This window comes from Eutrigla gurnardus, assembly GCF_963514095.1.
Source record: "Eutrigla gurnardus genome assembly, chromosome: 10".
Taxonomy (NCBI): Eukaryota; Metazoa; Chordata; class Actinopteri; order Perciformes; family Triglidae; genus Eutrigla; species Eutrigla gurnardus.
This window is the reverse complement of record NC_139924.1, coordinates 16,947,276-16,968,081: the sequence shown is the minus strand read 5'-3', so window position 1 is coordinate 16,968,081 and position 20,806 is coordinate 16,947,276. Positions and strand designations below refer to the sequence as shown.

Sequence of the window (20,806 nt, the reverse complement as noted above, 5' to 3'; positions counted from 1 at the left end):
TATTTAAATGAAAATGAAAGCACTGATTGATTGATTTGTTAAAATGCCTGCTGTTTGAATGCCAGTTTGTTCAGGGTAAAAAGTGACGAAGCTGACATTAAATTTGGTATTAAACTATGTCTTGACTACATTTCTTCTAACAGTGTTTTTACACCTGTATCCTAAAGATCTGAGTACTTCTTCTACCACGGTGCTCTATTAAACCGTTTCATTATAAACACACTGGTTGTATAGAAATGGATGGTGATGACACTGCAAATCAATTATCACACAAGCGAGCAGACATATCTGAGAGCATGACAGGTGAAATAGAAATATGTGGCATTAACTTCTGGCTCCACTCAGTGTGGCATCATAACTGATGAATTGAAACTAAATTAAACTAAATGACACATCGTACCAGTGTACTTCGATGTGAAAATGTGTTCCTACCTCATAACTCGATCCCATGACCTCGTCTGTGAAAATGATGTCATCACACAGATTTCAATCAGCAAAGGTGGTTGTTTAACAACCTAATAACCTAACCTAATACCAGGAAGTGATACTCTGTGTGTTTAACTAAACACATGTCATCTGTTAGTCAGACGTCCTCGTGACTTCTGCAACCTCACGTTGATCGCCAATACAACTTTGGATTCACCTGGACTGAACTTGAAACACTCACTCAAGTGACAAATTATTACATTTCCGTTGTCTCATTATTGCTTGCAAGTCCTCACATTCCCGTCCTGTGCACACTCTTCAATTAGTCATTGACCTTTGAGTGTCGTCTCAGTGGGGCTTTGAATTCTCCATCATTTCCACTGAATTTATCTCATTCCTTTGCATCTCTCTGTCGCTGCCTCACATTTAGCCCGCATCCTGCACTCTACCCCGCTATGAGGACATGTGCACACTTCCTGCTCGGTATTTTGCTCTGCAGTTGAGGAACAGCTTGAATATTTCAGCACCGTAAATAAAAGAGCATGTCTCTTTCCGCTGTTATTTGCAATCGACCTTCCTCCAGTCAATCTGCATCTAACTCGGGGGAACTTTCTAGAGAGTGTGTGTACACATTGGAGTATGAACGCCTGCATGAATGTGTGTGTGTGTGTGTGTTTGTGTGTGTGTGTGTGTTTGTGTGTGTGTGCGTGCGTGTGTTGGCATGCCTTCCTCTTGCATGTGTCACTCCTCCTGTGAATTTATTCAACGCTCCACTGACGCGAACATACAAACTGAATGGAGAGAAATCAATATCAATGTAAATTTATTCCTTTATTGCCTCGACTGGATTCTCATTTTTATGTACAAAAACATCTATGAAATTTATGAAGTGAGGCAGATAATCATGGAAAGGACAATTTGTGTTCTGTAATGTTCTCCTAACGTTGTAATCATGACTGCAGGGAGCTTAATTGATCATATAAGTAGCCTAATGTTTACTTTCTCTTCACTTCCCAGGACAGCTTAGTCAGCAGAAGAAAAAAAAAACAGGCTGCACCAACAAACTCTTTCACTTAAATGTATCCCCATCCTCCTCCCTCTTTTTCTCTCTCTGCCTCCCCTCCTGCTCCCTTTCTTTATCTGTCCTCCCCTCTCTCATGGAGTATTTATTATGATAGTTTTTCCCCTTCAAATTCTGGCCTCCTTGTGCAAAGTTAGTGAAAGCATAAAGGATGGATTTCTAAGTCATATTCCTGATATACATTAACGTTGCATTTGCAGCTGTTATCTCACATGCTATGTCACTGTGCCAAATAATCTTCATAGATTCATAAGATGACGATCTTTACCGAACAACAAAATCTTTAAATTAAGACACAACTGTTACTGTGAAGCATTACGTTGTTAAAGTGATATTCGCCCCCCTGCAGGATTTTTAACATCCGGTTTGAGAGCGACTTGAACTGACTTCTGCTGTCACTTCTCTTTCTCTGTTGCAGCAGGAACATAGCCATGGATGCCATCTCCTCGCTGGTCTGCCCCCTCCTCCTCGTCTTCGTCCTCCTGTCCTCCCTCGCCCCCTGCAGCTCCTCCATGCTGTGTCCGAAGCGGTGCACATGCCAGAACCTGCTGCCGTCCTACACGGTGCTCTGTGCCAAGACGGGCCTCCTCTTCGTCCCGCCCAACATCGACCGCCAGACGGCCGAGCTCAGGCTGATGGACAACTTCATCACAACGCTGAGGCACCGCGACTTCGCCAACATGTCCAGCCTGGTCAGAGCTCACTTCTCTCAACGCCTTTGCATTTTTTACTTTGAGTTGCACAATCACTCGTGTCTGCAGTCTGATACGGATGCGATCCAACTTTGTTCTGTTGTTTCTGTAGTTGCCAGTGAGCTATTGCAGTCAACAAGCAGAAGTTACATAAAAGCTCAACGATGTGGCTAATGTTCTTAACTGTGATTGATTCTTAACTGTTGCATGAAAAAGGTTTTAGCACCCAGCAGAAGACATCTTTCATTTGTCTTTGCCTTTAACTTACTATAGTTATCATCGGCAGATAATGTCGGAAAGAATAACTCATCAAACTGAGTCCAGGATTGAGCAAAATCACCTGATATTAACAGGGTTTGATGGTAGTTCGACGATACCTAGGCTTTAGAAAGTGATTGCAGTACCACTTTTTAACATATAAAAATAAGGTCAGATCCAGCTAATTAGAATCCAGACAGACTGGAGGTCATCTTTGAAAGTCCAGATGATGCACAAGCTGATGTTGGTGTCACTAGAGAAACCCACAATCCAAGACTTCAATGCTGAGGGACCAATGGATCTGTGGTGGGAATCAGCACAAAGGTCCAGAAAACCAAGATGTATAACGGATGAACAAGCAATCAGTGACTTGCTGAAATAAAATATTGTATTTGATTTACTCATTCGCTTTGATTTAAACATTCTTGTCATTAGTAGTTTCAGTGATGAATTCTAAACTGCTTAGAGCCTCTAAAATCTATTTGATATCAATGTGAAAACATCTCTTGTATTTATTCAAGATTCTCACTTAATCTTACATCAATACATCACGATAACTTTAATATTAAGCTTCGCCCAATACAATTATAGTGTAACTCATTCTGACCTTAGATTGCTTACAGCATTTCTGGTACTGGCATTGGTAATATGCTGTTAGCTCCACCTGCAGGAAAGGAAAACCTTCAGAAGGGAAACATATGTTATGTAAGGTCTATCAGAAGGCATTCTGGGATATGTAGGACATCACTGTTTGAAGCAATAGTGTTTGAGGAAAGCTGAGCAAAGTGGGTGCTTAGAAGAGAGTAAATGGCATCACTTGAGTTCAGATGAACTTGTGGAATGAGCTGAGCAGCACAGATGATGAGTAATGGTTAATTGTGGTTAAAAGAGAAATAAACAGTGTTTATTCCACACTGAACGCAGAACACATTGGGAACATCTGCTCCTTCCAACACAACATATTGACTGAGGTGAGATCTATGATGTCGTACGGATTTCACCAATTAACTCCACTGTAATCATGTTAACGGAGGTGGAGAGGCTTCACAACGCACAAAATCGTCGATATTCAAAGTGCAAATAGTGACTCTCAGCGCAGCTGGAGACTTCCTTTAGTGTTTGAAAAATAAGGTTCCTCTCCGGTGTGATCGCACCAGCACAGATGATGTTTGCTCACACGCGGGGCAACGTGGGAAATTAAGTTTTAATCACTCAGCGGTGAGCGTGACAGAATGCCACAGATGTCTCTGGTGATCACGGCAACTCTCCAAAAAAGCTTTACAAATGTGTGGGTGTTGATTGACCTTATTCGGGCATTAATAGAAAATATTTCCGCATCTACACATCTATGTATTCCATGTAGAGTGGAGGTTTTCATCAGCCTGCAGACACGCCACCCCAGCATAGCAACCTCTCAGTGAAGCCCAGACTTATTTTTGACCATTTTATCTGTAATTCCACGTCTCAACTGACCCACTGTGCTCTACTATTAATTACTAATTATATTATTAATGAAGGGTGACGGGCAGGCTTGCTGTTTTAAGGCCATCCTGTAACCTAACTGCTGGGTTAATCCCCACAGTGTCTAGCCTGCTCTATTGTCACAGGGTGGTGGCTCAGCTGCTAACCCTGACCTTTGACCTCCCTGAAAAGGAGGACAGAAAGAGTGTCACTCTAATATCCGGGATAATGAATGAGAGAAGTGAGACCTTTTTTAAATGATTCCTGGTATAAAATATACAGAGAGAGCTTTCAAAGGATGACAAACTTAACTGGAAACTTTCAGAATCAGAGATGCAGATAAATAAAGTTGGTCCTGTTTTTCTCTGCACGTCCAGATCCACCTGACCCTGAGCAGAAACACCATCAGTCAGATCCGGCCCTACGCCTTTGCCGACCTCCAGGACCTCCACGCTCTCCACTTGGATGCCAACCGCCTCACCACGCTGGACGACTCCCACTTCCAGGGCCTTGTGAACCTGCGGCACCTCATCCTGGCCAACAACCAGCTACACAGCATATCAGAGGGAGCGTTTCAGGTAGCGGCGCTATCTCCATCTTTCTACTACACCTGTCGCTCTGCCCACAATGCAGCAGGTGGGAGCATCAAAAAGACACGCTAGGAGCACCGACCAAGCTGCAGTATTTGACGCCTTGGCTGTGTCAACGGGTTGTCATCTACCACCACACTACTGCTACTACCACTAGGTTATTGAGGACAACTTGCTAACTCTAACACTGCATCAAATAATGAATGAATTAGGAGCAGGCAGTAGTGATGGACCCTCATTTCCCATGTTTTTGTATCTAGAGTAACTAATGGTGACAACATATTTTAAATCAGTCCAGTATTGAGGGAGAACACTGCAGATTTCTCACCGTCCATGCATGTCCAATAACGTGCATCACTCAAGCGTTCAGACACAGACCAAGATTCTCAGTTTGAAAAAGTTAGCAAAGTCAATTGGAGCTCTTTGCACTAGTTGTGGTGCTGGGGGTCGATGCTATGTGACCATATTTCTGGCTCTGACTCTGATGTTCAGCACCAGTCAGCCAAGCCTCCGCTCAGCTGGACACCTTTTTAATAACCCGGACTCTTAAATAAACTGTGTTCCCCGTTTCATTAAGTGACACTGTCCTGTCTGTGCTCATTAAAAGTGTCCCCTCAGGAGCCCCTCAGGCCTCGGCAGGACTTTCATGAAGGGAAAGCAGAGAGACGTGAACTCTGAACCCTATAATGGACCGGACCTTCTGAAACTCATCTCTCTCCCCCTCCTTTATCCACACATCTCTCCCTTCTGCCTCTCATTGGTCAGCTAAGATTATTATGTAAAAATAACACGTAGTCGACAAGTAGAGATGCACTGATTGCAATTTTCTTGGCAGATTCTGATCTTTTAATTACAAATTCCTTTTTTAAGAAACCACTGACAGACTTTCTGTTTTGGTTAGGAAATGTTAACCATCAAAAAATCTAAATGCTAGCCTGTTACATTGTTATTGTCATCTAGTGGTTATTTTTATAAACTGATTTAGATTTTTAATCTTTGATTTGATTCTTGCTTGATTGATTCCCTCTCTTATATCTATTTCATACTGCTTTGAAAACATCTCCTTCAAACTCACACTGATGAAGCACAGTGTGTGTGTGTGTGTGTGTGTGTGTGTGTGTGTGTGTGTGTGTGTGTGTGTGTGTGTGTGTGTGTGTGTGTGTGTGTGTGTGTGTGTGTTAAAAACCAGCCGGTTGTGATTGCCAGCCAGTTGATCGGTGCATCTCTACTTCCCTCCTCTTCTCATTGTTTATCAAAGAAGTCTTAGAGTGTCAGAAAATATTTTATTTTACCCGTTTTTACTTCAATCTACAGTCGCTGGATTAACACATCTTTCTTCTGTCTCTAAATTTAGCTTCAAGTAGTTTTAGCACTTAAACGTAACCAGACATCTGAGCAAAAGGGTTGACAGATCAGAAACCTTGTACGTGATACATCTTAACACTCATTTCAAGGCTACTTATTTTGTTGTTTAGACATGAGGAGTGCTGGTAGGATGACCCAGTCAGAGTCATCTTTCTGGAGAGGACAGCACTGACTTTCGGCTCACAGACCTCAATGAACTTCTCCTAACAGCTCTTTAAAGTTCCCTTTGTCGTTATGAAATGAGATTCTCTTTGTTCAGAAAGCATAAAGCTCAGATTACTGTAATGAGAGCCGAGGCATTGTGACATTCAGGCAGTGTCCCGATTGTGTGAATTATGAGAGCAATTACAGCCACGACAGCAACACTTTGGCTGATCAACAGGCTGTTATCGCTCTGCTTCAACCCCCCTTGCTGTTAGTCTTCCACCCAACTCTCTCTGTTTCCCTCTTTGTGTTTCTGCTCATTGTAATGTGTGCTGACTCGTGGCATTTCGCTGGTGCTCTTATTGTGAGAGTTGTATGGAGGCAATTAGAGTAAACAACATGTTTTGAGTGCACAACATTGACCGGGGTAATTGATCTCCATTTCTGTCTCTCCCTGCAGTTCCCTGTCCTCCCTCTTTCCCCTGGATTTAGTTTTCTTTCTTTCTCTTTTTTCCTTCTCTACAATTTTATCTTTCCATCCAACCCTCCATTTTTCTTTTCATCTCCTTTTCTAAACATGTTCTTCCCTCCTCTCTTGTGGAAACTGTTGCAATTTGCTGACAATATTGCAAAACCAGTCAATGTTTGACTCTTTGATTATGCTCACAGTCTCTACCCTCCCCATGCAGGACTTCTTAGAGACCCTGGAGGACTTGGATCTGAGCTACAACAACCTGGTGGAAATCCCCTGGGACACCATCGCCCTGCTGGTCAGCGTCAACACCCTCAGCCTCGACCATAACCTCATAGAGAGCGTCCCCGAGGGAATCTTCTCCAACCTGCACAAACTGGCCAGGTCAGAATCATGTGATCACACTTGACTGTATCAGCAGCCTGCATGGGTTCAACGGAGGGAGGGAAGGAGCAAGGGTGGGAGGGAGGGAGGGAAGGAGCGAGGGAGTAAGGGAGGGAGGGATCCAGGGGGAAGATCGCCAAGCATTAACGTTAGCTTTCCAAGTGCAACGTCTTCCTTCTTCCTTTGGCCTTCAGATTAAACCTTATGACCATGATCTTGTTGTAGCAAGACAGACTATCTCCCCCGTATGTCTGAGTGCAGTAAACATGCAGCGCTGCACCGGCGTTGAGTGTAATATACAGCTGTGGCTGTGTTTACAGCTTGATGGATGTTTATAGCCTCCTTTAACTCATGGTCCTCCAGCACATGCACAGTGTGATGCACTTTTACCAAACCACAGTTCTTCATCAAACAAGCTCTCATAAAGCTGCTGAACTCCACCTGCTCAGCACCAACGAGACGGAGGAACTGAGAGAGTCGCTGGTGAAGAAGTGGAACATTTATGACTGATATACAAAATGCATCTGTAGATTTCTCCTTTATTCAGTCAGTATGTCCACAGCAGTACATGGCTTTGCTGGTTCTCAGGTCTATTTCTCTAAACTCCATCTACTGTAGTACCACTGACTGGGCTGACTGTAGACAATGTCCTCATACAAGCACATCTCTTAATATCACAACTGTCCCTTTAAAGTATGAAAACCACGATCATTTGAGTAATAAGCTTTATATGTAAAAATGTGTGTGATTTTAAAGTTATGATACCACTTTACAATATTCCTCCTCTATTTCAAAAGCATGTACATTTTCTAAAATGTCTGTTAAACCCCTTAAATACAGGAAGGTAAGTGGTGGCCACCATCAATATGTGCTTTAGCGAGACTCCTAAAAGCCCAGAGCTGAGCAGAGAACAGAGATCTCTGAAGAAACAAGTACTCTACTGTATGGACATTGATTTAATTATTACTGGAAGTTCATTCAAAAAGAGAAACAGATTCTGCACATGAACTCTAAATGTTCCAGGGACAAAAGTAAGTGAATAAAAGACTCATCACAGAGCTACAGGGCTCCTGTCCCCTGGGAGTACCTTAAATGGATTCTTTCTTTTGACTGAATCATCAGAATTAAAATAATTTCCAATGAAGTTTTGTTCACCCATTTTGTCCCCCTGATGAGCCGCTTCTTCATTTCATTGATTTTCAAAGCAATTACACAGAAAATGAAAGCTTTCGGTGGGATACCAATCCCTCCATGTCAGACCTCACTTCTATAGGAGTTGAGCTTTTTGAGGCTCACGGAAGCATCGTTCATCAGCTGCTCACAGCTGGGAGATGCCCAGTATGAGCAGGTCTCCTCCGCAGCTCCACTGGAGCAGCTGGGCCTCACCATGTCGGTAGTAGATGATATTACATGTTACTTTGTAGAGACAGAATGAGGATCTGTGACCTCGGACTGCTCCTCTGCTGAGCACAACTTTGCTCTGGAAGTGTTTACACATATTAACACACAAAATACAAATTCAAATCTATAGTTACTTTATTATTATTATTATTATTATTATTATTATTATTGAAGCAGACTCCTCAGACACACGGACCAGAATTGTCCTCAATCTCACTCCAACCTGCAGAAAATGAGGACTGTGTTCATGAATTTATATTGTTTTTTTCTAATAATAAACAATTCTACATAAATATCTAGAGACAGTTTATTTTTATGCAATACCATCATAAGATTTAGGCAACAAAACAACTTGGTTAGTTTAGAAGAGAAATATCATAGTTTGACACTTTTTGCAGTCCAATCAGATGTTAAATATTTTATTTGAACCCTATTTCTTATAGAGCACTGTTTCTTTGGGTAATATTCACATTACGGGGGATCTTACTTCACTGGGACACCCTAAAGCAGAACACGCTGCCAGAAACCTGTTACAGCACAGAATGGGAGGGGTCAAAGGTCATGAATCAGGAGTCAGCAGGGGACTAGTAGTACCAGTTATCCTATGACAGCTCTCTGATTATAGGAGGCATAAAGCCCTGTTTGCTTCCAATGTTTCACTTGCTTTATTGTTTCTGGCCTCTGCCCGTAAAACGCTCCCAGTAAAGATTGGTCCTATTATATGTGGTTGCATTTGTGCAATTGTCTTCTCCGGCCAAAAAAACAACACTGAAAGCCCATTAACAGTGATCAATTTCAATTTACGTCCCTAGTGCCAACAGTCATTAATGTGCGAGAAGGAAAACCAGCCAAGTTCTCCATACACAGCCATGCATTTATTAAAAAGGCTGTAATGGGTTATTTCTGCCCTGGAGACACAGAACTTATGGACCAGCTGGTGAAACACTGTCCATGTGCACAGGTGCATGTTTCACCCACACACACACACACAAATAAATACCCACCACAAGGCTGCTGCCCATGAAATACCATTATTGAGTTTAGTGAAGTGCAGCATGCTCGCTGCTCCCAACAGCTATTAACTTCTTGTTAAGTCATCACTGTTACCTAATATTTCTGAGGAGACTTAAGGGTAAAATAGATTTAGTTTGTTGCTGACGACAGTGAATGTTTGAATCACCTACATTATTACCGGTCATCAGGTCTAATGGTTGAGTCAGCAAATTACCGTTCAATACCCAGAGAGACAGAGTGGCTGAAATAACAAAAAATTACCCTGGAATGTTTGTCCACTGTTGGAGCACATTAGTGTGATGTTATGGTGTGTGAGTGACTCTCTCTCTTTAGTGTGAGCCCAATGTCACTCCTGCCCCATCTCCCTCTAATGCACTTAGAAGTTTCTTACATCATCAGAATTCTCAGAAGTCTTTGATTCAGCTGCTGGAATTGCATGTTGAGAGAGAGAGAGAGAGAGGGAGAGAAAGAGAGAAAGAGTGAGAGAGACCCCTGTCGTTTAGCCATCGACAAAAAAAACTGTAATTGGTTGAATTGGCCACTAGGGGGCAAGATATCTTCCAATGCCCTGACACACCCTAGGCCAATGTCGGGATGTCTGAGTGTCTGTGGCTTTAGGATTTCCCATGTGTCTGGCCCCGTTGACACTAGTCTGCCATTGTTGGTGGATTCAGCATGTTGAATTGGTGATGTCGCTGGGAGACTGGGACACTCTGATCTCTGAAAAGCAAATAAATACCTGAATTGATCTTTACATGACTGAACTTCCCCACTGGAACCTCGGTTGCAGCCAGGAATAGATGGAAATTCTTAACATGAGGTTTTCAGACCTTTTCATTAAAAAAAAAAATGGAAACAGTTTTAGATCCATACGCCTTCAGTGGATGTTTATGACTTGTTTAGCTCCAACCGTCTTTCCTACTGGACAGAAAAACCTAATAACACCCACTAACATTAGGTTTTAGTCTTCACTGAAGGTCACAATCGGCCATCATTTCCAGGACAAATGACTCTGCAGTAGTCACAGTATTTATCGGCTTTATCCAGCTCTGATCAGCCAATACAGTCTCAGGGTAGTAGTGAGTCAGAAAACTGAAATCTAGTGATTCGTGTACTTGGAGAGGATGTCTCCCTTTTTTTGTGTTGCCCAGCACGACTTTCAAACTGATGTGTTTTGATTGTAATATTGTTCGTGCCTACACCCTTTTTTTTCTGTCCTGACAGAAACAACATAAACTTACGATGGCGTATTAGGGCCACTATTGGGGGGGACGGAGCCGAGAGAGGTGGTCAAATTTTGAGAAAAATAGTCGCAAATTTGCTAGTTTAAAGTGGCAAATTTGCTAGTTTATTACGATGCTAAAGACCGGCATTTATGCTAGCTAACTCCCCATGAATGTCGCTTTTATCTTTCTAATTAATCTATCCAAATGTGTGGCAACGCTTTGCTTAGGTCCTTAGGGTGATGGCTGTTGATCGTTACAGCTACCGCTAGCTTAGCCAAACCACCCGATCAATAAACACACATAAGATGACAATTAGGCCCATATAAAATTAATCAACAATATCGATCAACAGCCATCACCCTAAGGACCTTAGCAAAGCGTTGCCACACGTTTGGAGATAAAAGATAAAAGCAACATTCATGGAAAGTTAGCTAGCATAAATGCCGGTTGTATCGTAACTTCAAAGTTCAGTTTAATTGATAGAATAGCCCAAAGTCCATCAAATATCTTTAAAATATTCGAGCTACTAGTATTGGGTTACCATCAATGTAATCTACTTGCCATTTTCGTTCCATCCTTGGTTTGTCATACTTTATTTTGTTTAAATGATTGAGAGTCAAGCCTATTAAATACATTTAAAATAGATTCAATAAGTGGATTTGATAGTCTCCTTTTTCTTCTGAACCAAACATGCTGTCAAGAAAACTTTAAAACAAGTGTTTTGATTATTTCAACAAGTCAGCCGTTTCCCTTCCATACCCTCCATACATGTCGAAAAGAAATGTTCTTGTGTGTCTCTGTCTCCATCACCAGACTGGACATGACGTCCAACAAGCTGAAGAAGATTCCTCCGGACCCGCTGTTCCTGCGGATCCCGGTCTATGCTAAGACAAAGGGTTCTCCTCTCACGGCGCTGGTGTTGAGTTTCGGTGGGAACCCTCTGCACTGTAACTGTGAGCTGGTGTGGCTTCGCAGACTGACCAGAGAGGACGACCTGGAGACCTGTGCTTCACCTAGAGAACTGGCTGGGAAATACTTCTGGACCATTAGAGAGGTTTGTTCCAGTTCCTGCAGTAATGCTGAGGGCAACACCTCCAAGTGCATTATCACACTTGCACCACTTCAGTACTCTTTTGGGAGTCAGCATGGGCCAATTATCCTGGCCAACATAATTGTGATTCAAGATAGTATCCCAACATATCATATGCGTAAAACTCTTAAAATGGCATTTAAACTTCGATAGATTCACATTCAGATTGAATTTATGAAAAATAGATTAGAATGTTAAATAAGATGAATATAAATAATAAGGCAAAAATGAAGGATAATATATATATATATATATATATATACCCTGCCTTCGCCCAATGATAGCTGGGATCGACTCCAGCCCCCCCACGACCCTGAATACAGGATAAGCGGTAGACAATGGATGGATGGATGGATATATTGGTATTAATAAGGTTCTGTGTTATATTATCTCTTATGTGCACACAGCACACAGTGAGGTGTACCTGCTTTGACAAATAATGCTGAAAATGCAAACAGTGGTCATCTAAAGTGCCCTAAGGTTGATCTTGTTTTCTATTGTGAGAATAATAACACAAATATGGTATTTCTTGATTACAGGAGCCCCAAGTCATCATTAGCTGGCTAATTCTGTCATCTTACAAATGCATGATTTAAAAGTATTGGTCATAGAAATTGCATTCTGTGTGTTATAACCCACTAAAAAGCCTGCAGCCAAATATGTTTGTTGGTGTCTGAACTTTCAGGCAACCAGGGGAAGCAGCATCACTGTCTTTGTCAAGGACAGTTGAGCAGCGCAGATGGTTGGTGGCACACAGGAGCCAACCTTTCACTGAAAGTGTGGAGTCATGGAGTTTGATATGCAAATGCGTGAGAATCACGATGCTGCATTATGTTTTTATCCCTTGTGGAATGAGACGACAGAGAGGAGACATGAGAGGCTCTGGTTTATCTCACAGCAGATCCCCAGGATCTGGTTTAGAGTCAAATTAACCCAGATCTAGTCTTTATGAGCATGGCTTTATTTATTTATTGGTGTATTTAATAAAGACAGTGCACATTAACAGTACTGCAAATGTGACTAAAGTTATTTTCAGACGTCTCTTGAGACGTGTTACGAAGGCAACCTAGAAAGTACATAAAAAAAAAACTGGGTTTAGAAAAATAAATTATGTAAGTTGGTAGTTCATTTAAGTCTAACAGGCCAAGTGTTTCACTAGTGTGAGACGTGACGTGATTGGTCGATCAACATATTACTAGTCCTACACAAAATCCTCTGTTTATTCCCAATTTAAATGCATCAGCAATCACTTTTGACCAGGTGCAATGATTACATTATGTGTCACAATTTCCCAGGTGAAAACGTATTCATGCATAACATGTGTTTGGCATTGTAAAAGACAAGACTTTTGCAAATTATTCCAACATTATGGGCGACCATATATTTCCGTGCTCAGCTGTAAAACCTGCGTCACGTTCAAGCAACACGTGTGATATCAAAGTCTGGTTGGAAACGTAAAATTTAATTTGTGCAGTTTTGGGTCAGATAATGGAATAAAGGATAAAGGGGGCTGGAAATCCATCTGCAGTGGCAACACAGCCCTCCAAAAGTGAAGGCAAAACATCTGGATGGCCTCCTGGTGGCTGCTGTTAGTTTAGGGAGCGCTTGATTTAAGATTTGCAGAGAGGCTGCCCCCCAGGCGCGGCGCTACTATTGGGCCTGGTGGGCCTGGGCCCACCCATTTTAGGCCTGGGCCCGCCCATTTTGACTCATGCCTACTGATTAGTGAGTGATTTTCTTTCTAGCTGTTCATCCAATAAGCAGCCTGAGGAAAGCTTTGAGTGAAAGCTTCTCAGCCAATCAGCGGCTTCTACCCCGTGTGGACTACTAAGCCCGCCCACAGGCTGCATCGTCACCAGCAAGTGATCCAATAAAATGAATGACTTTGGCGCGCAAGCTTTGAGATGAGAAATCAGACAGAACAGACAGACCATGATCCATGAGATAGACACAGACGGTAGCTATTAAATAGACCCTCCAAAGATATAATTCCGTTTCAGTCTTGTTGTATGAACGTTCAAAAGAGATAAATGAAGTCAGGCTTACTGCCAAGGTCTTTGTCCGCTTCAGCACTGAGCTGAGGACAGCGACACAAGAGCCACACAGGTAGGCTACTGAGTCGCTGTCCTCAGTGCTGAAACAGAGATGAAGGGGAACCCCGTTTTTTTTTTTTTTTTTTTTGGCTTATTTTAATTGGCCCATCCACTTTTCTTGTGGCCCACCCACAATCAAAATCCTGGCGCCGCTAGTGCTGCCCCCTCTTCCTCAATTTTGGTTTTAGTCGTCAAAGATTTCTTCGGTCGATCTTTTGTTTTTGTAATGCTTTTTTCATACTAATTAGCTTATTCCCAAGAAATGTATGAGCACATCTCTGGTAAACACGATATTCAAAGTGATGCTATGTACTTCGTTGTGTTCACTTAATTGCCAGGAGCCAAAATTGTGATCACAATTAATATTTGTTTAATTGTGAAGCCCTTTCGTGAATCACATTAGAATAAAACGCAGCTACTGCTACCTGAAGAAAAGCCGCAGGAGTATCATTATAATAAAGTTAATCTGTTGATCTTCCATTACTGACATATTCTCAACGCCGACAGCCATCACACAGCAGCTCGGGGGTGTGTTGCTGCTGCATAATGCAGTAAGCTGGTGAGACTAAAGGTCGAGGAGCTGCTGGGAGATCAGTTCTTCACCTGCTGTTCTTCAGCAGCTAATTCTATACGCTAGCAGAGCTATCCTGATACTCGGAGAGATAACAGAAAAAAATGGTGCAGTTCAAGATGTTAAAGGGGATGATATAGAGGGTTTTACCTCACCTGGAGATCTTCAGGAGTCGAACCCTCTGGGCTCTTTGATAAGTGGAGGTGCACCGTGAGATAAAGATGGGATTAATTGGTATCATCTCAGAGAGGATGATGTACAGACCTTTGCCTCACCTCCAGTAATAGTCATGGGCCTCCCTCAGAGAGGTGTTGTAGGATCACTATAAGAGGATTAGCCTTGTAAAGAGGTCGATCCAGAGACCTCCATGTCACCAAAGTGTCCGGCCATATTAATACTCACAGAGTTAATAGCCTCTTTCCAGCTGCAAGGACAAGTGGGCCTCCACTGCATCCATCAGCAGTCCGCCATCAGCCGCTTAGAAAGCCATGAAAGCTGCTTGGTTCTCATCTGCTCGACAATCCAAGAGGTTCAATTCTCAGGAAAAGTTGACCCCCTCCCCACCTGATATTTACACCATATGAATACTTCATACAGTTCTTCGCATACTCTTACTTTCACACTTCCACGCACTTATCGCATCAGGGAGCAGCCCAGTCAATCACAGCTCTTTACCCTGAACTTCACAGGAGCAATTGAGGGTTAGACTGTAATACAAGACTGAAAGGCACTGGTGCTGCGTTTGAAGCTGGAGCCCAGCGGTCATCAGGTCAGCAATCTTCTCTACTGGTAACAACCCAAGAAGCAGGGGTTTGAAGAGGCACTGAGTGCTAGGAATGATGAGTAAGCCCCAGTAAGCCTTGGCAGCCCCTCTATGGCCCAGCAATAATACTCCACCAGGGTTTTGGCTGGCTTTATTTCTGGCTTAGGTACCAGTGGGTGGGTTTTAAATTTTGCGAGGACTGAGAAACTCACTTAATCTTCACATGCAATTGAACTCCTTCTGTTGTTATAAGAACAAACCACTGGAAATCAACCAAAGTCTCTATGCACAGAAAAGATCCTCTCCTTTTGAATTGATGCTCTCTTGGATAATTGATTTTTTGGTCAATCAAAATCAGTTTAAATCCCAGGAAGTGTTTGAAAATCAGCATGTCTCCCCTTGGTAGCACTTCACTTTTACTGCAGCTGTGTAGACAAGAGTTTTGGAGTGAACTCTGGTGTCTGATGTCCCGTAACAGGAGGAGTTTGTTTGCGAGCCGCCGATGATAACTCGCCACACCTCCAAGATGTTTGTGATGGAGGGTCAGGAGGTCAGCCTGCGCTGCAAGTCCGTCGGAGACCCGGAGCCCTCCACACACTGGGTCAGTCCTGATGGGAAGCTGATCGGCAACACGTCCAGAACCGTCTGCTACGAGAACGGCTCACTGGACATCCTCAAGGCCTCAGTCAAGGTAGAGACATGGTTTCATTTTCATGGAGTTGGTCTACTTTCTATGCATTGCTGTTTCACCATATAGTTTAAAATACCCAAACCAATTTATTCTGCAGCTCTTGATGATATTTGTGTCAATACATTTACGAAGCATTGGCTATGTTGACAGAAGTGCTTTTTTGCAGGATTAGAAGTACATTGTTAAAATGTAACATTTTGTTATTATGAACTGTTTTCATCTTAATACGTTAATATTGAATTATTATCATTTTTGCCAGTTTTTAATTTACAATATTGGAAACTGATATGATTAATAGTAGACATTTTGTTTTACATATTGATTCCAGATTGAAGTACATTATGGAACTGCAGATTACTGCCTGTATTTAGCAGGAAAACTAGCATATTAGCTGTTAGCTTGCCACCAGAAATCTTTGTTTTACACTCTGTCCATGTGAAATTTGTTCAAATGGTTGTTTAACTCCCACAATGATGCCGTGTTAGAAGCAAATAAAAGCTAAAGAGTTTCTTCATGGTACTCTTTTCCGATGGTTTGTAGGATTCTGGAAAGTTCACGTGTATAGCATCCAATGCAGCTGGGGAGGCCACCGCTCCTGTCGAGTTAGTCGTCAACCCCTCTCCACATTTTGACCCGAAACTGGACCCCGATCCGGGGCCTTCCGACATCCCCACATCCATCAAGTCCAATGTCAGCGGCGGGCAGTCGCGGTCTGACCAGCAGAGGGTCAGTGTGTCGGAACTCACGTCGGGTTCTGCTACCATCAGATGGCCCCCGCAAAACCACATACCAGGAGTCCGCATGTACCAGATCCAGTACAACAGTTCCACAGACGATATCCTCATATACAGGTAAGAGATGGGGGTGGCTGCCTTGGGTTAGATAGATTTGATTTCTGTCCTTTGACAAAAGAAGCTTGTCTGCACACAGGTTCTCTCCTTAATAAATCAGAGAATTACTCCAAATGCAATTGTGTTAACAAAATAACAAAAGTCTGTCTTGAGCTCGCGAGTCTGGATTGTAAAGTCGGGACCCTCATCAGGGTTCAGGGATCTGACGGGTGGAGAAAAAGAAATGAACCTGCAGTAGACTATAGGATGGGAAGTAAAAGATGTTGTGTGTGTGTCGTGTCTGTGTGTGTGTGTCTGTGTGTCTGTGTGTATGAAGGTAAATCGATGTCAAAACACTTAGAAAGATGCGCAGCAGCGTGTGTGTGAACGCATGGTTATTTGTTATGCGTGCGTGCGTGCGTGCGTTGTCGTGCGCAGGTTGTATGTCACGCGTAACAAGAAGCTGCGTACATATGAAGCAGCGTGCGCACGTCTGTCTCTCACTGTTTGACAAATGTTGTTACGCGTTCACACGCACGTGCGGTCGCAGATTCTGATGCTGCGCGGCCGGAATTGATCTGCTGTGCGCAACTACTCCGCATAACTTGAACGTGTAATGTAGTTGGCCTGTTCATTTCAGTCAACCAGGGGAGGCAACTACATTACACGCTCATGTTACGCGGAGTAGTTGCGCACAGCAGATCAATTCCGGCCGCGCAGCATCAGAATCGGCGACCGCACGTGCGTGTGAACGCGTAACAACATTTTTCAAACAGTGACAGACAGACGTGCGCACGCTGCTTCATATGTACGCCGCTTCTTGTTACGCGTGACAGAGTCTGCGCACGTCGTTTCCGCGTACATGTGAGCGCCTGACAAAAATGTTCAATTATCTTCATGCGAGCGTTAATGCGTGCGTTCGCTAAAAAACGCATGAATGTTACGCGTAGTTACTCCGCGTAATGTGATCACAGGCGTGCAGCAGCCATCACGCGTGAACGTGCGCGTGAACGCGTGACCATTATAAGTCAGTGAGAAAACTACATTACACGTCAGGCGCTGTGTGCTGCACAGGCGTCAAAGCACGCGGGTGTGACGCGTTCAGTTGATAGTTGCGCAAGTAATATGAAACGATTCTGACGCCATAACGCGTGACAGAGTCTGCGCACGTCGATCTCCGCGTACATGTGAGCGCCTGACAAAAATGTTCAATTATCTTCATGCGAGCGTTAATGCGTGCGTTCGCTAAAAAACGCATGAATGTTACGCGTAGTTACTCCGCGTAATGTGATCACAGGCGTGCAGCAGCCATCACGCGTGAACGTGCGCGTGAACGCGTGACCATTATAAGTCAATGAGGAAACTACATTACACGTCAGGCGCTGTGTGCTGCACAGGCGTCAAAGCACGCGGGTGTGACGCGTTCAGTTGATAGTTGCGCAAGTAATATGAAACGATTCTGACGCCATAGTGTGTGTGTCTGTGTGTGTGTGTGTGTGTGTCTGTGTGTGTGTGTGTGTGTGTGTGTGTGTGTGTGTGTGTGTGTCTCTGTGTGTGTATGTGTGTGTGTGTGTGTCGTGTCTCTGTGTGTGTGTGTGTATGTGTGTGTGTGTGTGTGTGTGTCGTGTCTCTGTGTGTGTGTGTGTGTGTGTGTGTGTGTGTGTGTGTGCGTGTGCGTGTGTCTGTGTGTCTGTGTGTCTGTGTGTGTTTGTTAAGTATCACATTTTTGAGGAGAGTGTAAATGAGCCGTGGAACTTCCCTGAAGGGATCTTTTGGACCGTCTCCAAACCCCGAATCCTCCAGCCAGCCACTGATTTGCACATCCTAATCACCAGATGTGGATTTCAGAGCATGTTTCAGGCTCCAGCTGCCAAGTGGCTGAGTGTGGACCCTCTATCAGCCCATGATACTGAGTGGTCACTGGATGGTCCCATCAGCCACTTCAGCCAACTCAGTAACCTAGCAACGTCATTCAGGATGCATAATTGAGTGTTATGACAAAGAATTTGGAGGGCTGACAGATGACAGTTTGAAATGTGTTGACGACTCAATTCTCATTTAAACCAAAAACCAAAGGAGCTCAAGTGACCATTTTCTAGCCTCGACTGGAGAGAAGACATGGTCAAGTGCAGCGCGTCCAAATGGATCATTTCAGATTGAGCCGTAAGGGTGAACTAATGGTTATTTCCATTATTTGTCTTCATCCGCGTCATGTTTAATGCCCTGTTTGTTGAGTCAGTCATGTGCGTTTTTTTGACAGCTAAAAATTATAGACAAACATGTTTCTGTTTAAGGCAGTGGTTTTCAAACCTATGCAGTAACGGGGGGGGGGGGGGGGGGATTTAATAGAGAGAGGGGGGGGGGGGGGGGGCGTGAACCACTGGTTTAAGGCGTTGAAAATGCCACTCATCTAATTCATTGAGCGGGGGTTGCGGGGGTAGCATGTTGAGCTGCGGTGGTCGGTGCTGCAGGGAATGCTGGGGGAAAAAAACACAGCGGCGGAGAAGTTGAAAGAAGAGAAGTTGAATTTGTTCATGTTTACTCGTATGGCTTCACTTGTTAATGAACTGCACAGTAACGTCATAATGAAATACCTAATTTATCCTTCATATCTATTTATGTTGTGTGACCCAGATTTCTGATTTATATTTAGGAATTAAAGATGGAGCGATGAGAGCAGATTAGTTCTCTGCCAATATGATGCAAGCAGGAAGGGAGCCCTGCAGTCCTTTAGTTCATTGTGTATTTCTGGGTTTGTACAGTCTTTCCAACAGGTACTGCTGGGCCGCTCTCTTCTTTTTACAGTCGCTCCGCCGTGGCTGCCTGAAGGCACCGACATGAAGCTTTCTTGTTTTTCAAATGTCAACAGTGTGATTCTCTGGTCGGCTGGGAAAACCAGGGAAAAGGAATCGCTCCCTCCTTCTTTTAAAGCAGCTGGCGTTGCACCCTTGAGCTCGGCGTTTACACCCCACAGTCGCTCCAGCGGAGCCTTCAGCAGATTTAGACTTGACTGCTCATCAGTTATCTCGATAAGAGAGTGAAAAAACTAAAGCACCAAGCAATATCGCTGAAACGAATGTCGTGTTAATTATTACCTTAGGAGTGTATTTCAACAATATAGCAACTGTGTGCATGATCCAAAAAACTCACACTTTAAAAAAACACAGTTTCTGAATTAAGATATCCGATGAAGGTCTCGAGTCCATCGTACAGAAACCACCAGACATTCTCTTCCGTTATGAACAGTCGGCTCTTTGTGCTGTGGTTTTTCTGACCGCCCTTATAATCCATGACTCAGGAGAAAGCTCCCGTTTTAGCTCACAGTAACTGTACTTATACTTTTGACTCTAAGAGCAAAACATTTTGTAACACAAGTGCAGCTCTCCGGCAGAGTTATTGGCCTCTCCACGGCACGCGGTAATAGAGGCGGCCCACGACGCCCACTCTGGCCTCCCTGCCCCGCCTCTGCAGTCTGGTCCTGATCCTCTACAGTCAGAGCTGTTCATCGTCACATACATGAAACACCTACCATCCATCGTTGTTATTACTGTCACATTTTTTACTCAGTACCACCTACCTCTTCATGCCAGGCGTCTTTAATGTCTCTGTGAATTGTCTGCTTACTTATTTTGATTCCTGAAACAAGTTTTCTGCTCTTGTTTCGGCCGTGCCTGTGTGCATAGTCACGTCATGTTGAGTAGTCTTGATGATATTTTGTCACACTCGACTAGATATCCTCCTACCTGTACGAGAATCTCTTGGCATCATAAACATAACGACATAAGGTGCATAGTATGTGTCAAAATGTTGTCTGCACGTCATGTGTGGTTTTTACAGTAGTATACATCAAAGTGTATGTCTGCAGCAGAGCCTTTGAAATGAGGAGCTCTCTGCACCTCCTCTGCAGTCTCCGTGCAGCGTTGCACTGAGTGTGTCCACATTTATGACAAGTCGACAGGTACCCACAGACATTTTGTTCACTTTTTTCATGTGGACGACAAAGAGATAAAAAAAAAAACCTGCTCTGAGTATAATCTCTTCTGCAAATCCACTTACGTGCTGCTGTTCTATTTTCTTGACTCAAATCTCACCAGTTCTTGTTTGAAGACCCCACACACACACACACACACACACACACACACACACACACGCACGCACAAACACACACACACCATTCTAAAAGTGTGAATGCAGTCAGCTCTCCCAACAAATAGCTCACCCGAACCATCGCAGCCTTTTACTAACCTTTATCCA

At 43.5% G+C, this 20,806-nt stretch overlaps 1 protein-coding gene across 1 annotated transcript in view; it reads left to right on the top strand.

Moving 5' to 3' along the window:
- Window positions 1-1,925: 1,925 nt before the first annotated feature.
- The window catches only part of LOC311020314 (leucine-rich repeat and fibronectin type III domain-containing protein 1-like protein), a 33,270-nt gene continuing 14,389 nt past the window's right edge, over window positions 1,926-20,806 (top strand). The window contains exons 1-6 of the mRNA XM_084020290.1: window positions 1,926-2,199; window positions 4,296-4,496; window positions 6,707-6,873; window positions 11,328-11,568; window positions 15,510-15,722; window positions 16,263-16,573. Coding sequence (XP_083876416.1) covers window positions 1,939-2,199; window positions 4,296-4,496; window positions 6,707-6,873; window positions 11,328-11,568; window positions 15,510-15,722; window positions 16,263-16,573 — 1,394 coding nt within the window. The 5' untranslated portion in view covers window positions 1,926-1,938. The remainder of the gene's footprint in view (window positions 2,200-4,295; window positions 4,497-6,706; window positions 6,874-11,327; window positions 11,569-15,509; window positions 15,723-16,262; window positions 16,574-20,806) is intronic.